Raw genomic sequence first — 25342 nt, forward strand, 5'->3', positions numbered from 1 at the left:
CGCAGGGCTTGCAGGGAGCTAACCCCAGATCGAGGCTGGGACGACTGGGGGAAAGAGGGCAGCGAGGTGCAAGAGTGGAGGTGGCGTGCGTGGACGGATGGAGGTGATGAACCCCAGGATTCACGAGGCGCGTGGTCTGGGTGGTCTGGGTGGTCTGGCTTTGTCGCGGGCCCGCGTTTTGGGAGGTGATGATGGATGGCGTTGCTGTGCATTGCTAGGGAGAGAGAATTCCTCACAAAAACCCGTCATCCCGACCCACCCCGTTATCACATCGGTGTGGGCCGGCGACGGTGGGGTCCACGTCCTGTGCGGCCGGAACTTGACCGAGCCACAAGCAGGCGAGCCGACGGCATGCAGCACCGACTGCAGACTGCAGACGCGGCCGAGTCCAGCCCGGTCAGGGGTCATCGTTGACAGCCTGCATCCCGACGCGGGGAGCAAGCACGACGGACACACGAACGACAGACAGACAGGCCCTGACTCTTTCTGATTTCCCGGGGAAAATGGGGCTCAGGGGGACATCAGGGGACTTGTTAGATCAGGAGACAATGGCTGCGCAACTGCTACTGTGTAGAACGGTGACAGGCCCATTTGTTCGTGAGGGCCTCATCCCCGAACGTCTCGACCTTGCAAGCGCACCAGTCGAGACATGAGATGGGCGGCTCCTCAGCTTGTCCTGAGCCGCAGGTTTTCTTGGGAATATTGGGATTTATCTCTCTCAATTCTCCAGTGTCGCCCACTCGGACTGAGACCGAACAGGCTGGCCTGGACGAATCGATATATGGGATCTCTGGACGCTCGAGTCTGGGCTCTGGGCCTGGAAGGGTTGTCTCTTGCTGGCGGGCCAGGCGAGCTGACTTCTGACGTCTCGCCTCCCTGGGCTTATCTGGGTCTCGCTGCCTGTCCGGTGGCCGCTCTGACCGCGCAGGCCAATAGCAGTCACAATTACGTCTCGAGACCCGCGGTCTTTCGCCGAGTGCCCAGGCCTAAACTGGCTCCCGACAGGCTGACAGGCTGGGTTCTTGTAGCGATGGGCAAGCAAGCAGCAGCTCCTGGGATGTCTCCGAAAGCTTGTTTCGCCAAGGCTCCAGTTTGGCTGTGGCGGCGCCCGTAACGCCCTCCGGCTTGCTCTGGACCCCTCCTGGCAGGTCCTCTGGGGGCGCGGCTGACCCTTCTGACCATCTGTGCAGGGCAGCGCACATGGCATGTCCCAGTCTGCCTACCTGGGTACCTAGGTTGGCACCTGGGTCTTACTGGACCGTGGCCGACGTCGTGACGCATCATAATGAACAACTCCGCTCCATTCCTATTCCTTGGAGAGCCTTGCGGATGCAACCCTGGGTTGTCTCCGGCCCTAGATCACCTCGTCCTCAAGCTCCAGACCCAGATCTTTCCCGCTGGCTTTCCGGGCCTGTCAGCTTGCCTGCGAGGTCTGGACTCTTGAGCTCTGGGCCTGCGGCTCCTCTCTTTCGTCAGATCTCTCCGGCCGTTTCACTCCTCGCCGTCGCCCTGCGGACGTATATGTACCTTGGTGCTTGGCCCGAGACTCGTTCCCACGCGCCCTCAGCCCCGACCTCCAGATCCTCAGTCTCCCCTACCGTACACATGGTCATCTGAAACCCAGTCCAAAAGTGAGTCAACACGGCCAGACCGCAGATGGCTGCGCTGCTCAGGCACCGTTTCCCGGCTGGGGTCCTTGACAAGCGGCCCTCGTCACCCAGGTCAAGACCCATCTCCCCCTGCCCGTCCCTGATCGACATAAACGATAAGCCGACATCGTTGCACAAGGAGGACCCGAGGGGCAGCACGCCGGAGTATTTACAGCCCCCGTTACGCATCCCAGTAGGGTCGTGGGACTCCCACATGCACGTTATCATCCCGGATCGTTACCCCCTGTCGTCTGCAGCCGTATACAAACCAAGCCCCTTCACCGTCTCCCAGGCCATCGACTTCGAGACCTCGATAGGGGCCTCACACCTTGTCATAGTCCAGCCTTCCATATACGGCAACGACAACTCGTGCCTGCTCGATGCCCTGCGCGCCTTCGGCCCAACGCGAGCCAGGGGCGTGGTCGCCTTCGACCCGGCGGCCACCTCATCGTCGACACTCCGGGAGTGGCACAGGCTGGGCGTGAGGGGTGTGAGGCTCAACCTGCGCTCAACGGAGCACACCATGGACCACGCCGAGATGGAGGCGGTGCTGCGCAGCTACGCCGACGCCGTGCGCCCGCTCAACTGGATCATCCAGCTCTACATCCCGTTGGAGATGGTTAAGATCCTGGAGCAGGTCATGCCCACGCTGGGCGTCAGGGTCGTCATCGACCACATGGGCTCACCGGACCTCTCTTCGCTGCCCAACAAGGCCTCGTCGCTGTCCTCGCGGCTGGACCCCTACAGTCTCAACGGCTTCAGCTCCCTAATCAGGCTGCTCCAAGGTGGCGACACCTACGTCAAGCTGTCGGCGCCGTACCGCCTTGGGAAGGGCAGGGACTACATCAGGGACGTCGACGCCGTCGCCAGGGAGCTGATCCGTGTCGCCGGCCGGACGAGGGCTGTGTTTGCTTCGGACTGGCCCCACACCAGGTTCGAGGGGCTCGACATCCGGCCCTGGATCAACCACGTCCTGTCATGGTGCGGTGGGAGCCAGCACCTGGCCGAGAGGATCTTCCGTGATAATGCAGAAGAGTTGTGGGCGTGAATTAGGGGGGGGGGCTGCTGAGAGTTCTGTTGGGAAAAGGCTTGAGGACCATGGCTGGGTCATACTGTAACATGATGATTGATCACGACGACATGAGCGGGACGGCGTTTAGGCGGGATTTTTGCCTTGCAAGGGATTCAGTGCTCGACTAGCAATGTGAAGCATAGGAGTACACGAGGGATATGATACCAAAACGCTTACAATAATGTGGAATGAATATGATGCAACAATTTTCTCGAAATGTTTATTGCAAGAATGGACCCGGACCACATATTATGCATGCATGTGAGAAAGTAGTTGTGACAGGAAACAGGTGTCAGTGTTGTTCTGGAATTCATAGAGGTGTTTGTTCAGAGGTTCACCAGAGTACAAACTCTCCCTAGTCATCCACAACATGAATGGCAGTGGCTGAATACATACATTCACAATGATGGAAGAATTTGTTTGTCTGAGCTAGTCTGGGTGCTCGTGTGTGTATGTGTCTGTAACTGTGTCTGTGGGTGTGTCTCCTTTGGGTGTTTCTGTCTGTAGGTGTGGGTGTCTCCTCTATGGGCGTGTGGGTGTGGGCATGTGGTGTGCCTCGCCTATGGACCATTCCCACCCCCTGCTAGGAGAGTGGTCACCCTCTGGCAAGATGATGTAGTCAGAGATTACGAAATTGTATGTGTGGGTAGTGGATGTGTATGTGTGTGATTGTGTGGACGTGTACTAGGTAGGTGTCCCGACTAACACCAGCCAGACCAGGCGGTTCAGCGATATCAACCTTGACAACAGCAGCTCTCCACAACCATCCCACAGTGGCCGGATGGCAGAATGGCCGCTGTCAGACCATGACAACATACTCTACTATGTGGCCACCATACGCGTAATCCCAAACCAGGCTCAATTGTTCCGGCTTGGATGTGGTTTCTCCTTGCAGATCCGTTGACATCGATGTTGATCTTGCTGGTCTTAGTCCAGCCCTCCTTTTCCAAGTGCCGAGGGGCAGGCCCCACAGTGAGGTGGCGGCGGTGGGGACTTCACCAGCACTTGAGTTATAAGTCTCCTTTTTGATTCCGAACTCAACAATTCCCCAGTGGTCCGGTGGTGTAGTTGGTTCATCACATCAGTCTAACATTAAACAGCTCGTCCAGAGTGATTTATGAGAGCACTGAAGGTCCCCGGTTCGAGCCCGGGCCAGATCACTCTCTTTTGCTGGCGTTGTGGGTGTGCGTGTCGATGGTTGTCAGCCTCACCCACATACCACCACACTTTTGCTCTATGTGTCCACACACACTTCAGTGTTGGCAATTGGAGTAATGTGCCGTTGGATTCGGAATTGGCACAGGTGTATGGTGCTCTAATTATTTCTCTTCCATCGGCATGCTTTGGGATGTGGTGGTTGGATTCTGAGGGAATTAGGTGCAGCAGTGTTGGCGGTGAGCTGGTTTGGGGGGAGGGTACCCCACCAGTTCAGCCCAGCGCCCCAGGTTAGGGTTGACCTTGAGAGACCACATCAAACTGCACATTGGCCAGCCAGCCCGTCCACTGCGTTCGGCCCCTCGCATTACCCACGTGCGAAGCTCCGAGAGAGACCACGGAGGCACGATGACGATGCGGCGATCATCTTTCCTGTGCAGCAGCAGCATTCACCGCGCATTTCGGCCATCTTCCGCGCGGGGCCCATATGTCTGTGGCGGGTACGGTATGTTTCGATTCGCGCATGGGGATCGGCCCCTCGGAGCCTGACCGAGCCTGACCAGAAAGAGGCGTTGCCCGTGCCTGCTTTTGCTGCTGCTCGGCCGAGCATCGTCTGTCTGTGAGACTCACATGCTTATTATTGACTCTGCTACAACAAGATTTCCCAGGGGCGACCAGATGATCTCTCTTGTGGGGCCGATTCCTTGAACCCCTCTTCCACCTCTCCCCCGGGCCTTGGACCAGACCGGCTTAACCTGCATACCATGGCAAACACACCCCGGGGTAGAGTTGGCCGAATCTTGGACAAGAGAAGCTTAGGACGCGCGAGGGTGGGATTCCCTGTTTGCAGTGGGCGAGAGGGAGACAGGACCCCTTGCTCCCTCCCGCCAGCCTGGGAGGGCTCACAAGGGCGGCCCCGTTATTTATCCCCATGCTCCCGCTGGAACCCCATGTCTCCCGACTCTGGGGTAATTGCCTCAGATGGGTGGGCAGCGATCGACTGACGCCATCTTTGCCTCGCTCGATTCATTGCTTCTTCTCCCTGCCCGGAGCGGCCTCGCCGCGCTGGTGGCCCAGGATCGTCCTCATTAAAGTCTCTCACGACTCGCACGCGTCTTGTGACTGCCAGTCGCCGCTCCGCCGAGCCTGTCAGTCACTGTATCACATGCGCAGGGAGTTCGGCTCGAAGTGGACATCCTTCCATTACAATGCTATGTACTCCTGCGTGTATTCTCTTGTTGAGCTCCCAACCTCGACTCGAACTCATGCGCTGTCGAGATGTCGGCCACTCACATCTGTCTTCAAGAACGAGACCCTCAACTCCTTAACAATGCATCCAAAAACTTTTGTTCTATGACTTCTTCACAACAATGTCATAAACCTCCGCCGGTAGCTTCGTTCCCCAATGGTTTCGTCCTCCGAAAGCTTCATCCGCCGATGGCTGCTATCGCAACCTGAACGGGAAGATTGCAAGATTGGACTGCACGCTCAGACTACGCATGTAGGTGAGCCTTACCGGTGCTCGTAGTATTCCCGCGGGTGTTCCTGGGTGCTCATCGGATTACCAAACGACGCCGTGATCGGCTGCAGCGAAGACACTGCCTGGAAGACCTGATCTGAGATTCCGTGGTGCTGGAGGTGCTGGTTGATCTTGTCGGGCTGGGTCGGTTGAGGGAACTGGAACAGGGCCTGTTGTATGCCCGGTGGCGTGCGGCTGGGCGAGCCGAAGCCGGTCATGTGGCTATCGGTGTTGCCCATCATGATCTCGTGGTGGCTCATGCGGTGGCCGTATCCGCTGAAGGAATCCTGACGACCCCGGAACTCCGACGACATCGACGATGCCTGCTGGTGGTGGGGGAACCCGGGCCGTGCCTGGTTCTGCTGCCCTTGTCCTTGGTATCCGGGCGGTGTGGCAGTGCCGGGAGTCTGGATTCCCAAGGCGGCCAGTTCGCGCAGGATAAGCTCGACACCACTGCCCACGATCGGATTGATGTCTTTCAGCTTCGAAAGCGCACGGATACAGAAGTCCAGCCTTCGCAATGCGGGTTGTTGCTGTTGCTGCTGCTCGTCCGTCAACATGCCCGACGACGCCCCCGGATTCTGTGCATTGGCGGCGGCTTGAACTTGTAGAAGGAATATCGAGGCGGCGATATACACGCAGTAGCTCAACGAAAGCACAGACCGATAGATGCCGAAGGACTTGCAGAACAGGTCGAATATCGCGATGATGGATGTCGCCGACGACACGCACCGAGCAGATGTTTCGCGCGGTTGTTATTTGGAGTGCACTCACGAGAGAGCATCGGTCGGTGGAGCAGGATGTTGAACGTATGGTAAAGACAACTGCTCGCCGACCCACCAGTCAGTGGGACTCCGGGGGAAAGACCTGGGGGAAGACCCTGGTCCAGGCCTAGGGCTGGAGAAGAACTTACTTGAGGGTGACAATGTGGCTGGGTGGTGCCAGCGGGGGCAGCATGCTCGCGTCCATCTTCAAGAAGTGCGGCAGGTCCTCCCACCACTGCTTCAGGGCCGCCTCCTGTCTGACCAAGCACTCCTGGATCTCGGGCTCGGTGTTTAGCCCGAGTGGGTCATACATGTGGATCAGGATCTCATTGAAGATGACCGTCAAGCGACACATCTGCACGAAGCAAGACGTCGAGTGCGCCGCGATGGGTGGGTATTTCACGCCGTCTGGGTAAGTGATTCCGAACGGTGTCCACATCTCATTTTCGTTGGAGTCATCGACTGCGTTGACTTGTTAGTATCGCGTTCACATCGGCCCGGAGGGAGAAGGGGTGGACCACGTACGGATCATTTGAGGCGGCGACACATCCGAGTGCTGTAGGCTCGGTGATCTGCCGAGGTAGAGACTGACGATCTTGTCCCAGAAGTAACAACTCCAGAACAGCCGCCGGCGGATCTCGACGTCCTCATCGCTGAAGGGGATGTTGCCTGTATATCGCTGGCTGTCGACGCAGATACCCAGATGATCGATCATCCGGAACGCCATGCCACTGTACATCCACGCCTGCGAGGTGTTGCCGGCGCTACATTCCTGAGCGCTCAGCAGCAAGAGCGTCTGGACGGTCGGGATGGTTGCCACGCCACGAGAAATCTCCTCCAGGACCATGGCTCGTGCGTGGCGGCTGAAGACGGCGCCGCCATCATAATCGTTCTCGAGACGTTCGCGGGTATCCTTGTCCCAACGACCCCACCGGATCGAATGCGAGAGTATGGCGTTCAGTAGGGTGTGTGAGTAGTACGGCCCAAGAAGCTGCATGTCACGTGTGAACGTGGGACGATACACAAAGTTCCACAGAGGCTGAATCCAGCACCAGTGCGTGCTGAGGAGATATTGAAACGGTTCCTTGCATAAGACGGTCAGCGACAACATACTCGCGTGAGAAAGTGGGTAAAGAAGTGGGAGACGCACAGGGATCTCTGAGAGGTCTTCCAGCGCCCGCTGCTGCCAGGCATTGTTGACCAGTCGTTCCCTCTTGCCATAGAGGGGATCCTCCGGATTGGACGGGCTTGGGGCGTCACTGCTCTGGCGGCCATACTCGCTGGGAAGGTGAAAGAAGCTGGTGGCGCCATGATAGGTGATGACGCCCTTCTCATCCAGCTTCAAGCCCTTGAACGTCCCCGCTAGGCCCTCGGACTCATGGCCAGCGAGAGAGCTGTCGTGCGATGACGAGAGTGGTCCTTCCGATAGCCCGCGCTGAGGCTGAGGCGGCGCCTGAGCCTGGGCTTGAGCCTTTGACACCTGCTCTTCGAGGTCTTTAATACGCTCCTCCAGGCGTTGGGTGTAGGACAGCGTTGGGTTTCTAAACGGGTCAGCATGGTACTTCTCTATGGGCAGGTTCAGATGTTGGTGAGTGAGAGGACCGGTGGCGAGCTTGAGACTCAAGTGCCTTGGCATAAAATGTAAGGTGAGGTGGGTTGGTCGCCTCAGGGGGGAAGGGGGCGCGATGGCGAAGAGGACGGAAGGGGATCCCACAACTTGTAGACGCAAGCATCGTTTCTTGCCAGACACCTGCTACAGACAGGCTGTTCGCCTCCACACTTGACCTTGCGGCGGCGGCAGGGCTCGCAGGAGAAGGCGCTCTTCTTTGTCGCCCTGGCGGAGCTTGGGGCTGAGGTCGTGGCGGCGCCGGGCTTGTGGCCGGAGGTGCCGTTCCCGTTGCCGCTTCCGTTGGCGCCGTTTTTGGTGGAGCTCGAGGCAGGCCCGGATGCTGATGACATTATCGCTGCAAGGGGTTAGGTTTGTATCGACACTGCCGGCTGCTGAGAGGAACAGTAAGACGGCAGAGCCTCATCGTAGGATCCGGATGAGGATCACCAGGAGAGAATTGGCCAGATCGGGAATGAGGTGAGGAGCACTACTGCGGTGGAGCTTCGCCCGAACCAGAATCACCGGGTCCCCGTTTTCGCGCCTCTGCGTCTGGAGGGTGTTGAGCAGGAGTGCGGTGCAGGTGCCTTTTTGGTCGCGTCTTGGTTATTTCCGCCACTGGGCCGGGGACGGGCGACACAAGCGGAGCCGCAGGCAGATACAGGACGAAACGGAGGAGACGGGGGCATGCAAAATTTGTATCACTTTAATTCTCGACAGCAAAACACAACGTTGTGGCGCCGGCGGTAGGGCAGCACGGCGTGGGATGGGGTCTCTCTCGACCCTCTCCTGAAATAGGTCCGCTGGTGCCGCTTCACTGTGAGGTGCGGGTAAGTATCGTCATTCCCCACTTGGGCTCAGGTCCAAAGTGGAAATCCGACGGGTTTTGTCTTGGCCAAGGGCCGTCGTGTCGAGATCCGGATCAAAAAGGCAGCCAGACATGCCAGATTGGCTCAGCGCATCCAGACCACACAGCACATCAGAGCCCACCGGGAGACAAGCCTCTTCCATGCAACACACGGCGAGCAACTCCTTCGACCTGCGGCTCCGACTGACAGGCCGGGCAGACTACCAGACGAGGTGTGTGTTCTGGTTCATCCGCCGTTAGCCAAAGCAGCCCTACAGGACCGACCTGGGCCTAGCCTGGCCACCGGCGAACTCAAAAAATCTTCAAATCGTTGCAGGGAAATCTAAAACACTGGATGAAGTGACGGAGCTGTGATGATGCCCGTTCATGCTGGTCCTGTCGCCTGTCGCCTGTCGCCTGTCGCCTGTCGCCTGTCCAGCCCAGCAGCTGCCCAGCACCAGCCCGGTCCTGTAGGGCTGCTGATGACTGATGATCTCCTCGTCGCGACTCAGGGGGGCGACCAGCGTGACGTAAGGGCCGTCGTCGGAACCCCCCGAGCAACCCCGAGTCGGTACCGACGCCCTATCACAACACGTCTCAGGGGGGGGGCAGCAGTGCCGCTTCTCCTGGCGCCCTGGGAGTCTGGAAGCCTAGAAGCCTTGGAACTCCTGGGCATCTGAACATGGCTCTGTGACTCTTTGTCAGTCGCTGCAGGGGCGAGTGACGGGGAGCAACTCTTGGCCACCACAATCGCACGACAAGGCCAGGGGCCCGATGTCAGGAGAATTAGCTGGCAAAAAAGGCGACGGTATCAACAATTCTCCGCTGCGCCCAACCCTGCCGGACGGATCCGAAGCCGGACCGCGCAGGCCATCCCACGCCCGGTCGAGCACATCTGGGCTCTGAGATAGTGGCAGCAGTTCGTCGGCATGGGACCAACAGGGCTGCTCCAGCTTAAAGGCGAACCGCAGGCACCCGATAGGCGAGCAAGTACCGATGAAGAATAGTCCTTAGTCAGTTTTGCTGCCAGGGTACCGATGTCTACCTCGATATGCACACTTCGAAGAGGGTTGCGGATCGTGCCGGCGGAATGCACGGCAAACCTTCGTCTAGCGAGAAGTATCGGCCGACGACTTGTCCGCCGTTGACTGCCCGACCGCAGCGTGCGTATCTCATCGTACTACACTAGAAGGGTCGGCCCGTTGTCTTCGGCGGTCGAATGTACGCTGCCGATCAGATCGATACGGTGAGCCACCAGCCGACGTATCAAATGCAGCATCCTTACAGGTGCTGTTATTATTAAGCCACCTACAGTAGTGGACGGGATATCTCGTGGGCAAACTGTCGCCTTCCCGTTCGCTGCTTTAGTCTCCCGGTTTTTATGCACACAGTGAACAGAGGCCGGCCAACATGAAGACCATCGCAAGGAGTCTCAGGTATGACACGATCAAAGGCCAGCTTGGAGATTCCCATGGTCGAGTAAGTTTGGTTGGGCAGGTTCGTCTTGCCGTCCCATTGAAGGCTGATATTCAGCTTTATTCGGGTTGTCCCACCTATCTCAATACGAAGGCACCCGCTTCTCTTGACTACCGATTCCGGCAGTCGCGCCTGTAGATCTTCAAACCTTCGAGCTGAGAATTATCAAACCAACCACAAAACAGAGATGGCTATGCGATTGGCACGTTTTCCAGATCTTACCGCTGGGCAGATATCTCATCAATTTTTCTTGACTGACTCGGCGGACATAGCGAGCAGAGTCTCTTGCATGAGGTTATAGTTACCGAATTAGTAGTGTTGTGCCACCGACATATCACATCAACATCAATGATTTGCATGGTCCTAGGATGAACATCTAAAAGCCCCTTGTTAGACTGCAGGTTGTAAGATAGGCCATGGGCAGATGCCACCCCATTCTGTGCTCCTTGATCGCAAAGTACTTTAACAGAAAGGAGGCTGCATAAAGGAACGCCTTGATCAACCCAATCTGGACAGCTGCAGAGCTGCCCAGATATGCAGCAGTGCAGACCTATCCCCTTGATTGAGCATTGGATCTATATGGCATTCCTGAGCTTTTGCCAGTACCTACACACACAGAGAGTCATGTTGAAGCCATGTTGAACTGCCGAGCAGCGAGTGATAAAATCTCGCCAGCGGTGAAGTTCATGAGTGAATCGGAGACTGTGAGTGGCCAGAATAGGGTCTTTTGGGGCTGGTAGATGTCAATTTGGTAGCAGTCTACCGCTCACGAGGATTTGCAGACGCGGCCCTTGCCTACACCGACAAAGACTGTGACGTTAGTGCGCTCGTTTGTGCTATCCTTGGGTTCCTTTCACTATTGCCATGTAGGAGCAAATCATGGTCCCACGTGGACTTCAACATTCCAACGTGAATCGCCATTATTAACAAGGTGGCAGTTGTTGGGCGGCTACTGGCGTGAAGGGCTGTGTTTATTCACGTCAGGGTCTGACACGCTTTGGAGGAACTTCACCCGGCACGTGCTTACGTAACTTCTCCCACCAACCACCCCAGTCCCTTTTCATGCGCGGCTCCCCATCTCCGGCTGGACGCGGGGCGAGACGCGCACAACCTGCGGACTACGCGTCGACTTGCAAGTTTCGCGACTTCGTCAATTAAACCTCACCAACGGTCGCATCCCATGAGCCAGACCCTTGACGTGGACCCTTGCATCGCTCGCTACCCCATCCACACAAGCTTGTTCACTTCTGGCTGCTGTCAACCCAGAGCATGCAGCAAGCAAGGCAACGCCGTTTGTCACCCTTCACTTCACTTTGACTTGCATGACACTCTTTCCAGGTGACTTGACCACTGTCACCCACAGAATCAGGGATCGCTCATTTAAGAGCATCCTGCCACCCGACTTCCAAGCTCTAGGCTAAGCTGGACAACCTCAACCTTGATTGTCTCGACCACCCTTAGTGGTCCTCGACTGTCGTGACCGAGCCATTGCGATCAATCACGACAACACCGGCATCGACATTGCGCGACTGCGACTGCGACAACAAATCAAGCCGTCCACCTCCTTGCACTCCCTTGAACGGGAGCACGGTGCAAACCATCGACACGAATACCCAAAATGGCCGCCGCGAATGGCGTGGGTGATGGCATCTTCTCCGCCACATACAATGGAGTTAGTCCAACCTTCTTCGCAGTCAATTGCTCTCCAACTTGCGCTTTACTTCACGTCCCTTCCCTTCCCCTGGCCGAGATGGCTCGTCACATCCCTGTCCAGGTCAGCCCTCACTAACCTGTCCGACCTCACAGAATCCCGTCTGGGAGTTCCAGTTTGTAGGCCCAGATGCAAAGAGGGAGCATGTGATGCGACGCCAGTCCGACAACTGGGTCAATGCCACGCACATCCTGAAAGCCGCCGGCTTCGACAAACCCGCGAGAACTCGAATTCTCGAGCGCGACGTACAAAAGGGCAATCATGAGAAGGTCCAGGGAGGTTATGGCAAGTTTCAAGGTACGAAGAACCTCAGCTCTCACCGCATCGCTGCCATATTCCGCTCTCTTAGGAGACAAGTTGGTTGACCATTGGCTTTGCTCGCTTTAGGAACCTACCTGCCTCTGGCAGATGCGAAAGAGCTGGCCCGACAACACAATGTTCTCGACCGAATTGGCCCCATCTTCGACTTTGTCCCAGGCGCTGTCACACCCCCTCCAGCTCCTCGACATGTCAGCAAGCCGAAACAGCCCAAGAAGAGTGCAGCTATTCCTCAAGCCGGACCTGCTGTGAAGAAGCGGAAGCGCAATGGTGAGATCTTCCAAGTATGCCACTGCTCTATCGGATACTGATCAACTCCAGAACATTTCGCGGAGGACTTGGACCGATCTTCTGTTGCATTTCGAGATGATACACCCGATGACCAGACCGTTGCCTCCGGCAGTTACATGGCTGAGGATGACGCAGACAGGATGATTCTGCACAGGGTATGCACTCGCAAATGCTTCCATCCCATCCTCCGAAATGAGACTTAGAACCCCATATGCTAATGAGAAAGCAGCACACGATGTACGGCGAGGCGCTCCTTGACTACTACGCCCTAGACATGCGCGATTCATCCGCTCCGCGCCCAGAGCCCCCTACGAACTTCAGACCCGATTTCCCCATCGACAAGCACCAGAATACAGCCTTGCATTGGGCCTCGGCGATGGGTGACATTGACGGAGTTAAGCACATGAAGCGCTTCGGTCCATCCCTTGCCGCGAGAAACATGCGGGGCGAGACCCCCATGATGCATGCAGTCAACTTCACGAACGCGTTCGACAAGCAGACATTCCCTGCCATAATGGAGGAGCTTCGAGAGAGCATTGGAGAGCGCGACCTCTCGGGCCGGACCGTCTTGCACCATGCTGTTTCGCACGCTGTCTCGGTGAAGTATCGGAGACCTGCTCGGTACTACGTCGAAACCATCCTGGGAAAGCTACAGGACACACACGAGTCCACGTTTGTCGAGCAGCTGGTGAACTCCCAGGACGTCAACGGCGACACAGCGATCCACCTTGCTGCCGAGAACAAGAACACCAAGATCATCCGCTCGCTGCTTGGCCGTGGCGCATCGACTTCGATCCGCAACAACAAGGGCATGCATGCCGAGGAAATGATCCGAGAGCTCAACGAGGGTATCCGGTCTCGCTCCGCCATGCCTCCGCCATCGTCCTCGCCATTTGCTCCTCCACCTCGGCGACCAAGCGTGAGCGACGCGCTGCAAGACATGTGGAAGAATGCCGAGTTCCGATCCGAGGCTGCCAAAGCCGTCCAGAAGCGCATCGCCCCCAGCATACTGCAAAAGAGTAGACATCTTGCGCAGATTTTCGAGGACGAGTGGCAGGAGAAAGACGATGCTGAGCAAGAGGTTCGTCAGATACTGGAGAATACCCAAGAGGAGGCAGTGGCTCAGATGGAGGAGTTGCGCCGTCACGAGTCAATGCTCGAGCCGGATGAGGTTGCCGCGAAGACGACGGCCGAGGCGGCGCAGTTGCGCACACAAGTCACCTCCATGCTCAAGTATCAGAACCGCATTGCAGTCCAAGGCAAGGTCCACACCGAGCTTAGCATGCAGGTCAATGGCAACAGCCAAGGCGCGAGCAGCCAGGGGAGTAGCCTTGACGACGACACTGAGCGTCGACAAGTGGCATCGGAGCTTCTCGGCAGGATCCGCGACCTGCGCACGCTGGAGGAGGACCTGGTGGACGCGACAGGACTGAAGGGCGTGGGCCAAGCCATCGAGAACTACCGGTATCTGCTCCAGCTTTGCCTTGGCCAACAGGCGCCTGGTCTTGATGACAACCTCGACAACATGATTCGGGAGATCCAGTACGAGGTCGATTATACGAACGGCTCCCGGGCGCGCAATGGTGAGCCACTCGCCGTGGATCTTTCTGACGGGGAGTAGAGTGCCTCTTCCACGACTTTGGAGGCCATTAATGGCGCAAGCTTAAGGCGTTGATTTCCACAGGACGGCCTGTAGTGCGAATTGTTTTTTGTTGTTGTGGTATCCTCCTGGCTTGATGGCATGGGAGTTTGGCAGGTTGGCGGTCTGGATTCATCGGTGGTCACGATGAGGTGTTTGGGCGGCGTTTGACGGCCTTGTGAGATACCAAGATTACGAGTTGAGGGTTGACTTGCTTTTATTGGTTGAGCTGCCGTAGCATTACTAGGAAAATAGACGGACAGCCAACTACACAGAGAGAATGTCTCTATTTGCAATTCCTTGATGTGGTGACATGCCGTGAATGAGAAATGTTGGAGGAAAGAAGAATAGATCATTTCGGTCCTGCAGGCTGCCTTGAGCCTGCCGAGCGTTGCCAATCTCTGCATGTGGGGTGTGACACCCAACTGTCAAATCGGCCCACCACCTGACAAACCGCCGGACTCGCACCACGCGATGGTCCTGATGTACGCTGCGTCGTATCATGACTAGTCTGCTCCTCAGCGCGCTCCCAGGCCTGGGTTGTCGAACTTCGGCATGTGGGTTTTCGAGCCGCCTCGGCTGCCACGTCCTCAACCGCAAAGGGGCCAACGCGGTGCCATGGGCAACACGCCAGCAAATGAGGTTCGCATCCGGCGAAAAGGACAACTACGAGGACGACCATTACGCAACCCTAGGCGTGAAGCCATCAGACTCGATTGAGACGATCCGGAAGGCAGGGAATGCATTGCGCATGGCAACACATTCAGACCACAACAAGGGTATTGATAATGACAAATTCATAAAGGTGAGGCGACCCATTCTGCTGAATCCCAGCCTCCCTCCCCCCTCAGCCCGGGCCCTACTTCTCAGAATCGGAAGAAATTAGAAGAAGAACCCTTGAGCAATGCAGACGTCTAAGCTGTCCTAGGTTAACGCTGCTATTCGAATACTCGGGGACCAAGTGAAGAAGGCAAAGTATGACCTCCGGTGGTGGGCACGGCAACCTGCGGCGCAGGCAAACTCAGCGACGCAGCAGCGAGAAGCTGATGCCCTGAGGAGGGCCGCAGTCGCCAGGGATCTCGCCCGTCGACGTGAAGAGGTGAAACGCGCCGTGGAAGCCGCGAAGGCGGCCGAGGCAAAGAAGAAAGACGAAGAGCGCAAGGCCAGGAGGCGCGCGAAGCGCGAAGCACAGAGGGCCGAGGCGGAGAGGCAGAAGAAGGCCGAGGAGGAGAAGAGGGAGGAGGATCAGAGGAGGGCGGCGATTGAGGCGGCGAAGGCCGTCGAGAGGAAGAAGGGGGAGCAGGAGGCTGCTAGAAAGAAGGCCGAGGCTGCCGCCGCCATGAGAGCTGCCGCCAATGCCAGGGCTGCCGAGCGGGAGAGGGTGCGAAAGAGGGAGGCACGGATGGTTGTGCTCAGGCATGTACCGATCCGAGCATCCCTACTTGATGTCACCCAAGCCCTGGAGCCGTTGGGGCCGGGACGCATCCTCGACTCGGGCGTGGGGGAGGGTACGGCCTGGTTTGAGTTCTGGACAGCCGAGCAGGCGCAGGCGCTACAGCGTATCGTGACGGAGACGGACCAGTGCGTCGTACTCGGCAAGACGATCAAGACTGCCTCCATATACCAGGGCCGTGCCAAGCCTCCGGAGGGCCCAGAGCTCATCACCAGGAGCCTCTACATCATCGCACCCCCACAATTCCTGGATGGGGAAGCAAAATTGTACCCAGTGTTGAAAAGGAAACTCCGCGCGCAGGGCTTCACGGTCCAACCTGCTGCTGGTATCGCCCAGGGCGACACACCGACCGGCAAGTGGCTCATCGGAAATTACGCGTCTGTCGCGAAGGCCCAGAGCGCGAAAGCAGCACTGGAAAAGCATTACCCAGAACTTAAGGTTTATTATAGTTGGGACCTATGTGAAGGTGTGGTTCCAACGGCACAGGAGGGTGCAGAAATGGGCTCCAACAGCAGCAAGAAAGGGTCTGACTCCTGGGTTAGCCCAGTTGGACTTGTTTTCGGGGCCGTGGTCCTTGCGATTGCTATCTACATGGACATAAACAAACTCAAGTCCTCAGACAAGGAGGCACAGCAGAAGAACGAGGATAAATGATTGTGTTTGGCAGATTGCAGTTGTTCAAAGGGGCACTGCACACCTTTGTCACGACTCTTATAGGGTAGAGTCTGAATCACTGGGTTCAAGACTCACCTAGAAGGAAAGGTGAAATCAGGACATTAATCAAGACTGAGCTTGGCTGTCATGTTGTTGGGAGAGGAAAATAGAGGGTTTGAGGTAGTCAATATCTTCCAAACCTCCATTGTCACCTTGCAAGCAACTTGGAGGCAGGTTGAGTCTCGCTCTGTGCAATGTGATCCAGTCTGATAAACTCTATGAAGAACTTGTACAGCCAGAGTCTCCATTCTGACTTCGCGAACCTTGCCACAGTGTTGCCCGTAAGTGGAAGTAGGCCGGGTTCGGGGCTGTTACCAGTCCCATGGCTATTGGCTATCTGCCGCATCATTTGAACGAATTGGACCTCCTCGTCCCTTCACTCAGCTGTCGGAGTTACGAGAAAATTGAAATTTGCACAAGTTCCATGCAGTTCAGAAGTCGCCGCCCAAGCTTCATTATTAACCGATAATTTGATCACAACTACCTAGGTATCATATCATGTTAGCTAGTTGGCAACATAACCATCCTTCTAAGAACAGCCCATGCTTCTCCCACTCCCCGTCCGAGACCTCAAGGATAGGTGGCAGTTTAATCAAATCAAGGGGCCAAAACATGATTGTAGCCCATTCCAGGAAGACACCTCCATATGTGTATATATAGGCACATATATATACTGACGTTCTCATCATTCTTTACACTCATTCCACATTAATCAGTGTACACGAATCAAACCCCTTTGGGAACTCATGAGTGTCTGTGTCCACCTAAATGTGAGCCAAAGAGAGGTGTGCCTGTATCACTCAACCCGTTGATGTGCTCATGAGAACAACCAATACCATGTTATCAAAAGAAGAAAGAAGCAACATTTTCAGCCTAGTGTGTTTGATTTTTTTGTCAACTCAATCATTTCAACCCCACTCAATTTCCGTGGAACAGCATGTGTATTTTTCCATGTGAAGCTGTGAGAACGCCCAAAACCAAAAGTTGCCATCCGGGTATTCGATGTGCCGTGTATGAGACCTCGACCTAACACCAATGCGGGCAGAAACCAAACAAGGTAGTCGTGACAGTCGTTAAAGTCATCATCATCATGAGAATCATCAGCATCAGCATCAGCGCCGCCGCCTCCACCGTCAAGAAAACATGTACCGCCTGTCCGTTCCCTCAAATGAAGCGGGGCTTGAATGCAGACATAGGAAGTTGAGATAAAGAGAAGAAAGTGTGAACATAATCTTTATAAGCAAGCCGAAGGATGAAGACAACAACATGATACGAGAGAAAAGCACATGGCAATAAAACGCCCCAGCCCCCGTCCCCCCTCTTTTAGATCGGTATCTATACCAAAGGCAAGCCTCACAAAAGAAACGGTATCGATGCAGCCATTGTCGAAAAAGAAAAGGAGAAGCCGAAACACTCGCGCAACAGTTTTAACAAAGTGAAAACGTCCCTGAAAAGAATTCCCCGTCGCATTATCGCTTGTCCTCGGGCCGGACCCTCGCGCCGTAGAACCCACCGCCCCCGGCCGCAGCACAGGCGAGGCACACCCCACCCCCGCCGTACACGCGGGTGTGCCGCGTCCAGCTGCTGCCGCCGGAATGACCGTAGGAGTCGGCGGCTTCGCCGTGGCCACTATCCTCATGGTCATGGCCATGGTCATGGTCGTGGTCCATGTACACGACTCTGACTCCTCCGTCAACTGCGCCTGGCCCGGGGAACATGACCGCGGCCGGGTCAAAGGGGTAGTCGGATATCGGTGGAGGGGGCAGGAGAGGAGAGGCCGGTGGGTATGAGGAGGGGGAGAATGAGTTGCTCGAGCGAGGACTTCGGCCGTGGTATCCGTCCATGGGCCCGGCTGAGCTGGGTCCGTCGGCCCCTGCAGGTATGGAAATATTTCTGGTGGAACTTCTGCGCGTGGACGAGCTGGAGGAAAGTGAGTAGTGGCTGGAACCGGCTTGAGATCCTTCCCCGGAATTTTCAGTGATCGGGCTTGTCCCATCCATGGTGTAGCCAGGTGTCTGCCCCGGGTAGTATCCAGAGCCTGGTGAGTCGATGGCGACGGCCTCTAACTCGGTGGGAGTCGACTGCGCATACCTCGCGACTGGCCCGCGATTTTCAAAAGACGTTTGGCGGCCGCGCTGTGACGAGCTTGTGGTCCGATTTGTAGGGGTCATGGACCGAGACTGTGGTTGTCTAGAGGAGTCCAGCTCGAGGTGCTGTTGTGCTGGTAGCCCCCCTCTGCCCACGACCGAGAGGGCATTGAAACCACCATCCGGATAGTAAGTTACTCCCAAGTCGTCAGCTACACCATAAGGATGACCGAAAAAGGGAGCCGTAGAGCGACTCGTGGTCATGAGACCTCCATAGCCCCACTGTCTCGCGACGAAGTCACCATCCATGCTATTATTTTCTTGCTCAGCGGAGCCCGACAACTCATCGCCAACACCGCCCAAGGGCGGTGGATGATGGAATGATGATGTTCTGACATGACCGCTCTCCTCAGCAGCGGCGGGGAAGGGAGGAAGGTCAGGACGAGGCAGGCCGCTTGACTCCTGTCCGGCGCCGTAGCTCGAGTCGTTGCTGACCCCACGTGACCCTTTTCTTCCGGTGTGCGTTGTCTTCTCCTCTTGTTCCATGCTCCTAACAAGGCTGCTTCCTTCGACGGGCCCACCCAATCCCACCGGCGCTGTGCCACTTGCTTCCCCTCTGCTTATGGTCCAGCTAGCCTGCTTTTCGAACTGACCCTGTCCCTGTCTGGCTTTTGCCCAGCTGCTTGTAAGGTGCGGCTTCTTCGAGTCAGACGAGATCCAGGAGGCAGATCCTCGTGGCGGGCAGGAATTGCCGCTGATATAGTGCCCAGGGCGCGGCGCAGAGAAGCGAGGCAGCACGAGCTTCTGGAGGATGTACAAGGCTGCGATTGCAGCCGTGGAGGTGCAGATGAGTAGTAGTAGGCTGGATCTGGAAAATACTGACTGGCCTCCATGAAGACGGCCACTGAGCTGGGAGGAATCCGAGTCGCTGCCGGCTGATGTGAGGACAGGCATGTCTCCTGCAGCTTACTGATCGATGTTCAGGCAAGGATTCAAGAACAATCAACGACGTGATGGTACCTTGCCCGGCCGAGGAGGTGTGGCCCACGAAGATCGGCAGGCTCGGGTATTCCTTCTTTGGACGCAGTATGAAGGAGGTGAGTTATACACGACAGATGACTGGGGGTGCTCGGGTGTGTCACGCGTATGCTACCGGCAGCGCGAGCAGAGACGGCTGTTGCGGTGAGACGCGCTGCTGCAGCCCAGACGCACCGAGAGTCCGAAGAAGATCCGTCGTAGGCCAGTGAAGCGGGAGGAATGCGAAAGAGGTGGGTGATACATGAATGTGATCCCTTATATGCCGCAGTAGATGGGTGGGGATCGAGCAGACCATTCAGGTAGTCCGATGAATTATAAAAACAGAAGTGGCAGAAGGCCTGGGACGGGAGGATGGGCATGGAGGAGGAACGAGCCTCCGAGATACCGACATGATGAGAAGAGGTGGAAAGCGCCAACCTTGATATATCGCAGAGGAAGTGGATCGGCAATATTGGCAAAGTCAAGCTCGTGTGGACGGGAGCGGGCCCCTTGGAGCGGCGAGGCATCTGGGGGAGAGAGGGAGAGGGAGAGGGAGAGAGAGTCTCACGCCGTGAGCATGGATCGAAAAAGCGGGCCGCCTCCCAGTCAGCCCGTAGGGTACAATAGCAAAGGCTCACTTGAGACAGTGCCAATAGCCTGGTACCGTCTGACGCGCGGTGAGAGAATGGTCATGAGGATGGGGGAAGTGTCCTGGCTCCCATAGCCATCTGCCGGACAGCGAGAGGAGGAGGAGCACTTGAGGAGGAGGAGGAGGAGGAGGTTGGTGAGAACCATGGCCGACAAGCAGCAAGCCATGTCTGCTCTTGTGGCGGCAAAGCAAAGGGACCAGGGGCCGTAAAGCGCCAGGCCAGTCACTCACAGACTACCTGGGTACATGATGTACATGGTAGACGCCCTTCGACGCAGGTCGTTTGGGGTCAGGCAGCATGCTAGACGCCGTCCAACCCCAGATCATGGAGGCGATCGTCATCCATGTCCCGGGAAAGACACATGCAGCAGCCTACCGCATGCACGCGAAGGAAGCTTGAGAGAGGTTCGCACCCCATGGCAGGGCCCCGTCCAGGTGGGCCGGTGTCAGCGTGCTGTAATCCCTGACCCTGCACAGGGCTGCAGTCAATTATTAGCTGCGTTGCGCCGCGCCGTTGCTCGGACCTCTTGGGTGATGAGAGACGGCGCCGCACCGTGCGTGGTCTGGGTAGCCTGGAGTCTGGAGTCTGGAGTCTGGAGTCTGGTCAGGTCCAAGATAATTAGGACACTATTGCTCCAAATTGCTCCACAGTCAGCAAACTCCGTCAAGGATGGAAGTGGTTCAGCCTGCATTATCACGGCATTAGGCCGAGTCTTGCGTAGTATCGTATCGTGATATCCTGCGCGCGCTCGAGTAGTGTAGGCAGAGACATTTGGCCCGGGACGCGCCACCACCGACACGAGCGCCTCTGCTGTGCCATACACAGACAGCGTCGCTCCTGGACCAAAAAGGGTGGTCCCGTTGCAAAGATGGTCCTGATGTTTCAGCTGCCTCTTGACCCGCATGACTGAGTCTGATGGTCGAGCGGGGATATGACCACTGTTGGCTGAGAAGAATAGGGGGCCAATTGTTTCCGGCTCGGTCCCGTCATTCGGGCCAAGCTGGTTTTTTAACGCCGGACTGGAAGTTGGGCCCAACACCTCAACCTCCTTGTTAGGCCATGCTTTGCGCCCGAGGCTCAGTGCCTGTATGAGAATCTCCCTCTCCCCTCAGCATCACATCGTCTCGTTCGTCCCCAGTTGGTCATCCGGCCCGGCCTAACGGGCCCTAGCGGGCCTGCTCTTGGCTGAGGTGAGCCACGGCATCGACCCGGGTCTCGCCAACTTGACCGGGAGTTCGCGGCTACCAAGATCCCCGTCCCTTTCTTGTTTCCTGTTGTGGCTTGACCGTTGGAGTTGCGTTCTCCAGATGCGAGTCCGAACGTCGGAAAACAAGCTCGTGTCGTTGGTTCTGCCCAGGGACTGCGCAGAGCCGTGCATCTCGCACGTGTACGGATGTACACTTGCACACGTGTGAGTGCATGTGTCGCGCACATATCCATCTGTGCCTGCAGGAAATGAAGCAGATCAGGATGGTCACGCGTAAAACGGCAAAGCGGTTGGCTGCGCGTTGGTTACATACAGGTTGCATGTGCAACCGCACGATCTCCTCTTTTATTCCTTGTTAGCCGAGGTGGCCAGTGGATGTGGCTTTGGTCTGCCGGAGTGTGAGATGGAACGGGACTTTGGTTGTCTGTTGGTTGCCAATCAAGGGGGAGCACAAACAAAAGTACGTATCCCATGTCGATGGCATGTCCACTAGCCCTGGGATATTCCAATATATCCGGGATCAGATGCCTATGCCTTGGCGCACATCGGCACGATTCAGCCCTACAGGACCGACCCCTGGAGGGCAGGGCACCTCGTCCTCCGCTGCATCTCTTCAGAGATCGACTTGTCAGCGGCCCCGAGGCAGGTTCTGACTGCTAGATTCAAGAGAGGGGCAAGTTGCAGTCAATGGCCCGGTACCTACCTAGCGAGAGACAAGCGGCCTTCACCGCCTGCTCGCAGCCAGTTGCTCGAGCTGAAAAGGAGCCGCCCGCGCGCTCAAGTTTGTTGCCCCAGGTCGATGGCACAGTAGTCTCCATTGCCACTCAATACTCGATAGATTCTTCATTTCAGCTGACACGGTTCTGCTAGACCTGCCTCTTTCTCCTCGTATGTCGCCTCCCCGCCCGGTAGTCATCACTCCCCAGGCATGCCGAGTACACACCAGCAGGTATCAGTACATGGAAGCATCTGAGACAGCCGGTCCCAGCAGGTTGGGACGGTCCTAATTGGAGCCCCTGTTAAGCGAGCCTCCATCTCCGGCAACCAATCTGTGGGCGACGTGCAGCAGCAGCACTTGAGGACCCCTGGCGTGCTCCAGCCACCTGCTTTTCGGGTGAGAAAAGGTGGATTTAAAGCCGGGCTTCCCCTGTATCGCCTCAGCCTTACGGAACGGACGACACAGGATGTGAAGTCTTGGTTGGTAGTCCGCGTAGAATGGTTTCGCTCCCGAGTTCTTCGCTGGATTACTCGGCCTGCGCCGGGATTTATGCATCAGATGTCCCGCCGAAAGCGCCGCGCATGTGGGTTTGCAATGCCTACAATCCGTAGATAGCTTTGCCAAGTCACTCTCCCCGAAGACTCGCCGCTGCGAGCTCTTTTCCGGCCCGACTGTGCAACCCAGGCAACATGCCCACACTATGTGAGAATTTCGCACTCCCTTGTGACGGACGTGGTTCAAGGCCGACATTCCCAAGGCAAAATGTTAACCAGACCGCTTCTTGACTTGTTACCTCGCTGATCCCCACCTGACTAATTCCTTGATCAGGTCAAGAGGTCGCCTCCTACCAAGGATCCAGCGGCAAACACGCCTGGCGAGCTGCATCACAGCCCCCAAAACCGCCTCAGCCCAGCATTTCGTCAGCACTCAGCTTCCAAAGTTCACAATGCAGATGAATCCCGCCCAACTAAGATTCCACACCATGCCTTCCGGAACTAGCCCCGTCCGCCCAGACCAATACGGCCTCCCGTCATTTTTAAGTTTGTGCTGCCCGTTTGCGCCTATCACGAAAGATTCCGCCGCGCCTGTCGGCGCCTCTCGTGTTCCACAGGCCAGATCAGCTCACCTGAGGCGGTTGCCCGCAGCAGCCCCCAGGTTTCGATCCGGATTTTTCAAACATGGCCGTTCTGGGGGCGCACACTCCCCACAAGAACTTGCTTCTGCGCACCCATACTGTTTTAGTCCTGTCGCTGCTGTGCTGGCTTGCCTATTTATGGAGCCCACCAAGTCCCTCGACACAAGCTGGATACATGCCTGGGTATGCATTCAGCCACGTGGATAAATACTTGGCAGCGTCACGATTTTGCCCCTATTTGCCCCCAGCCCGAACCAGTTGGGAATACACCGCATGCAGACCTTCTTGATATCATCGACACTGTAGCTTCCTCTGATTCGACTGGTCGGAATACGAATCTGGGGGTAAGATCCCTCAGCCTATCAACTTGGGCGTGGGATCAATCCTTCGGATGCTCGTGCGCACATGATAGAGTGTAAGATGCGCGGCGGCAATCACCGCACTCACTGATCCCCTGGCGGCTGCGCTCTTGTCCAGACCCCAAAGTAACCCTATTCTCAGGCCCAGGCCTAAACAAGTGGCTTACAGCACATACAAAAGGCCCCAATCTTTGTATTCCACCACGCATACTCTACAAGCATGCCGCTGCTCTTCTGGTTTCTGCGCAACATGATGTGGGCCGTCAGAATGGCTGTTCAGGTTTTGAACAGCAGCGCACGAGGCATGCCACCAGTCCATGAGCAACGAATAGAAATTATCAGAGATGATACTTGACGCACAGGTTCAGCGGGCAAAGTAGTCATCAGGTCTCGACTCAGCATGACTCCAGCACGTCGTCACTGCGGAGATTAAAAGACTGATCGACTGTCCAACCAGACCGGATAGCCGAGGATAGACCTCGCTTTCCTCGGACTTTCACTCAAACACTATTGAATCTAGCAACCGAGACGTCTCATCTTGCTAAAACACAGAAACTACTCCGTGTGACGACACTAGTAAGAAGGCACTGAGAAGAGAATCACGTGTCCATTCTAGTCTGTCGTAGGTTCGAATGAATGTGGACTCTTCGGCAAGTTTCCACTTACATGAATGAATGCAACAAGTCTCAGTAATTATTGGATTGTGCACACGTAACTCGCGAGACAATTGTAACTCTGCTCACCACTCGGTCATGTAGCCATGGCGCTCATTTTCTTCCGAACGTTCAAGGCGTGATCAGAGTCGCCCAACAGACTTCGAAGCACATCATGCATCTCAAGCCCGAGAATACTCCACGCCGGAATTACGGAGAAGCAACCACGCCCGGCAAGCTTAGTGCCAGTTATGTTCGGGGTCAAACACCACACAAGTCTTCCGAGTGCTCGGTGTCACAGGTCGTTGAGCCTCCCCAGAGATTTATTCATAATCTACTTAAGCCCTCAATTCAGACAGCCGTGACTTAGGTCTGTCCCAGTCGTAAGCCTGATTACTCATGGGCCAATAATGATAATACTTCTTGTCGCACTATCATTCAATATGGCCCTTGCGTATGACCCCATACGCTGACATGAGATAAGCGTTAGTCCATCAAATATACCGCAGCTACCGAGAATTCCAATATCCCGATATGGTCGCAAACCGAGCAACGGCCCAGTGACGCGTAAGCGTTGCGAGGCCTTTTCGCGTTAAAGGCTGATGTGGTTTGGTGTCAAATCCCGATCCAAACAGCGAAATACATCAGCGTCGAGTCAGCAAGTCTGTGGTGTCAGTTCCAGATGTTTGGGTTAATTTGTCACATGCGAGCCTGATGATGGGCCGGCGACGGAGATGGCCCCCGTTTGAGAGCCGCGATCCTGCTCAATGCAACCCTGTCTTTCCTCACTAATTACTTGCATTACACTAACATGAGCCTCAAATGCTCTGTTGGCTTATGCCTACTGAAACGAGCAGAAATTTTAAAATGGACACAGAAATTGGAAGGAATGAAAGGAATGGAAAGGATGGTGGAAGAGAAGGAACAAGCTTACAATTGCGGGCGGCAGCGTGCCATTGCAAAGATTACGGCCGAACATTCCAACCAACAAACACTGCAAAATTGACCAACAACACAAAAGTTTGTCTGATTCAGAGTGGGTAACAATGCATCCACAATGGGTCAAGACAGAGTTCTCCCTGTGTGTATCTGCGACGCTAGTCTAACTTCCTTGGAGGGACCTTGCAGCCTAGTCGCCTGAATGAAATATTTCAGATCAAAACTAACACAGCAGAGGTTGCAAAGACATCGAAGTACAAAATTTACCTTGCTTCCATCCATGTTGGTTATTAAAAGTTGAAGAGCTAAACTCATTTCGGGAAAACGCTGGGCATAAATCCTTCCAACGTACACATGCAATTA

At 56.1% G+C, this 25342-nt stretch overlaps 5 protein-coding genes and 1 non-coding gene across 6 annotated transcripts; 4 read left to right on the top strand and 2 right to left on the bottom strand.

Moving 5' to 3' along the window:
- Positions 1-1656: 1656 nt before the first annotated feature.
- INS49_013114 (uncharacterized protein) lies at positions 1657-2697 on the top strand (the record flags this gene model as incomplete). The annotated part of the gene is made up of 1 exon (XM_043173816.1): positions 1657-2697. One exon carries the CDS (start codon positions 1657-1659, stop codon positions 2695-2697), a length of 1041 nt encoding a protein of 346 aa, XP_043023113.1.
- Positions 2698-3774: 1077 nt separating this feature from the next.
- INS49_013115 lies at positions 3775-3881 on the top strand. Its single transcript has one exon. It is a non-coding gene; the product is annotated as a tRNA-Val (tRNA).
- Positions 3882-5388: 1507 nt separating this feature from the next.
- INS49_013116 (uncharacterized protein) lies at positions 5389-8118 on the bottom strand (the record flags this gene model as incomplete). The annotated part of the gene is made up of 6 exons (XM_043173817.1): positions 5389-5999; positions 6170-6219; positions 6309-6621; positions 6685-7243; positions 7310-7771; positions 7921-8118. The coding sequence occupies 6 exons, from the start codon at positions 8116-8118 to the stop codon at positions 5389-5391; spliced, it is 2193 nt and encodes a 730-aa protein (XP_043023114.1).
- A 3588-nt stretch (positions 8119-11706) lies between these two features.
- On the top strand, positions 11707-14029 carry INS49_013117 (uncharacterized protein; the record flags this gene model as incomplete). Its single annotated transcript, XM_043173818.1, has 5 exons — positions 11707-11760; positions 11895-12096; positions 12187-12387; positions 12439-12563; positions 12638-14029. The coding sequence occupies 5 exons, from the start codon at positions 11707-11709 to the stop codon at positions 14027-14029; spliced, it is 1974 nt and encodes a 657-aa protein (XP_043023115.1).
- Positions 14030-14684: 655 nt separating this feature from the next.
- INS49_013118 (uncharacterized protein) lies at positions 14685-16154 on the top strand (the record flags this gene model as incomplete). The annotated part of the gene is made up of 2 exons (XM_043173819.1): positions 14685-14852; positions 14976-16154. 2 exons carry the CDS (start codon positions 14685-14687, stop codon positions 16152-16154), a joined length of 1347 nt encoding a protein of 448 aa, XP_043023116.1.
- A 1529-nt stretch (positions 16155-17683) lies between these two features.
- Positions 17684-19255, bottom strand: INS49_013119 (uncharacterized protein; the record flags this gene model as incomplete). The annotated part of the gene is made up of 1 exon (XM_043173820.1): positions 17684-19255. One exon carries the CDS (start codon positions 19253-19255, stop codon positions 17684-17686), a length of 1572 nt encoding a protein of 523 aa, XP_043023117.1.
- Positions 19256-25342: the final 6087 nt, after the last annotated feature.

Source organism: Diaporthe citri (genome assembly GCF_014595645.1).
Source record: "Diaporthe citri strain NFHF-8-4 chromosome Unknown scaffold_6, whole genome shotgun sequence".
NCBI lineage: Eukaryota > Fungi > Ascomycota > Sordariomycetes > Diaporthales > Diaporthaceae > Diaporthe > Diaporthe citri.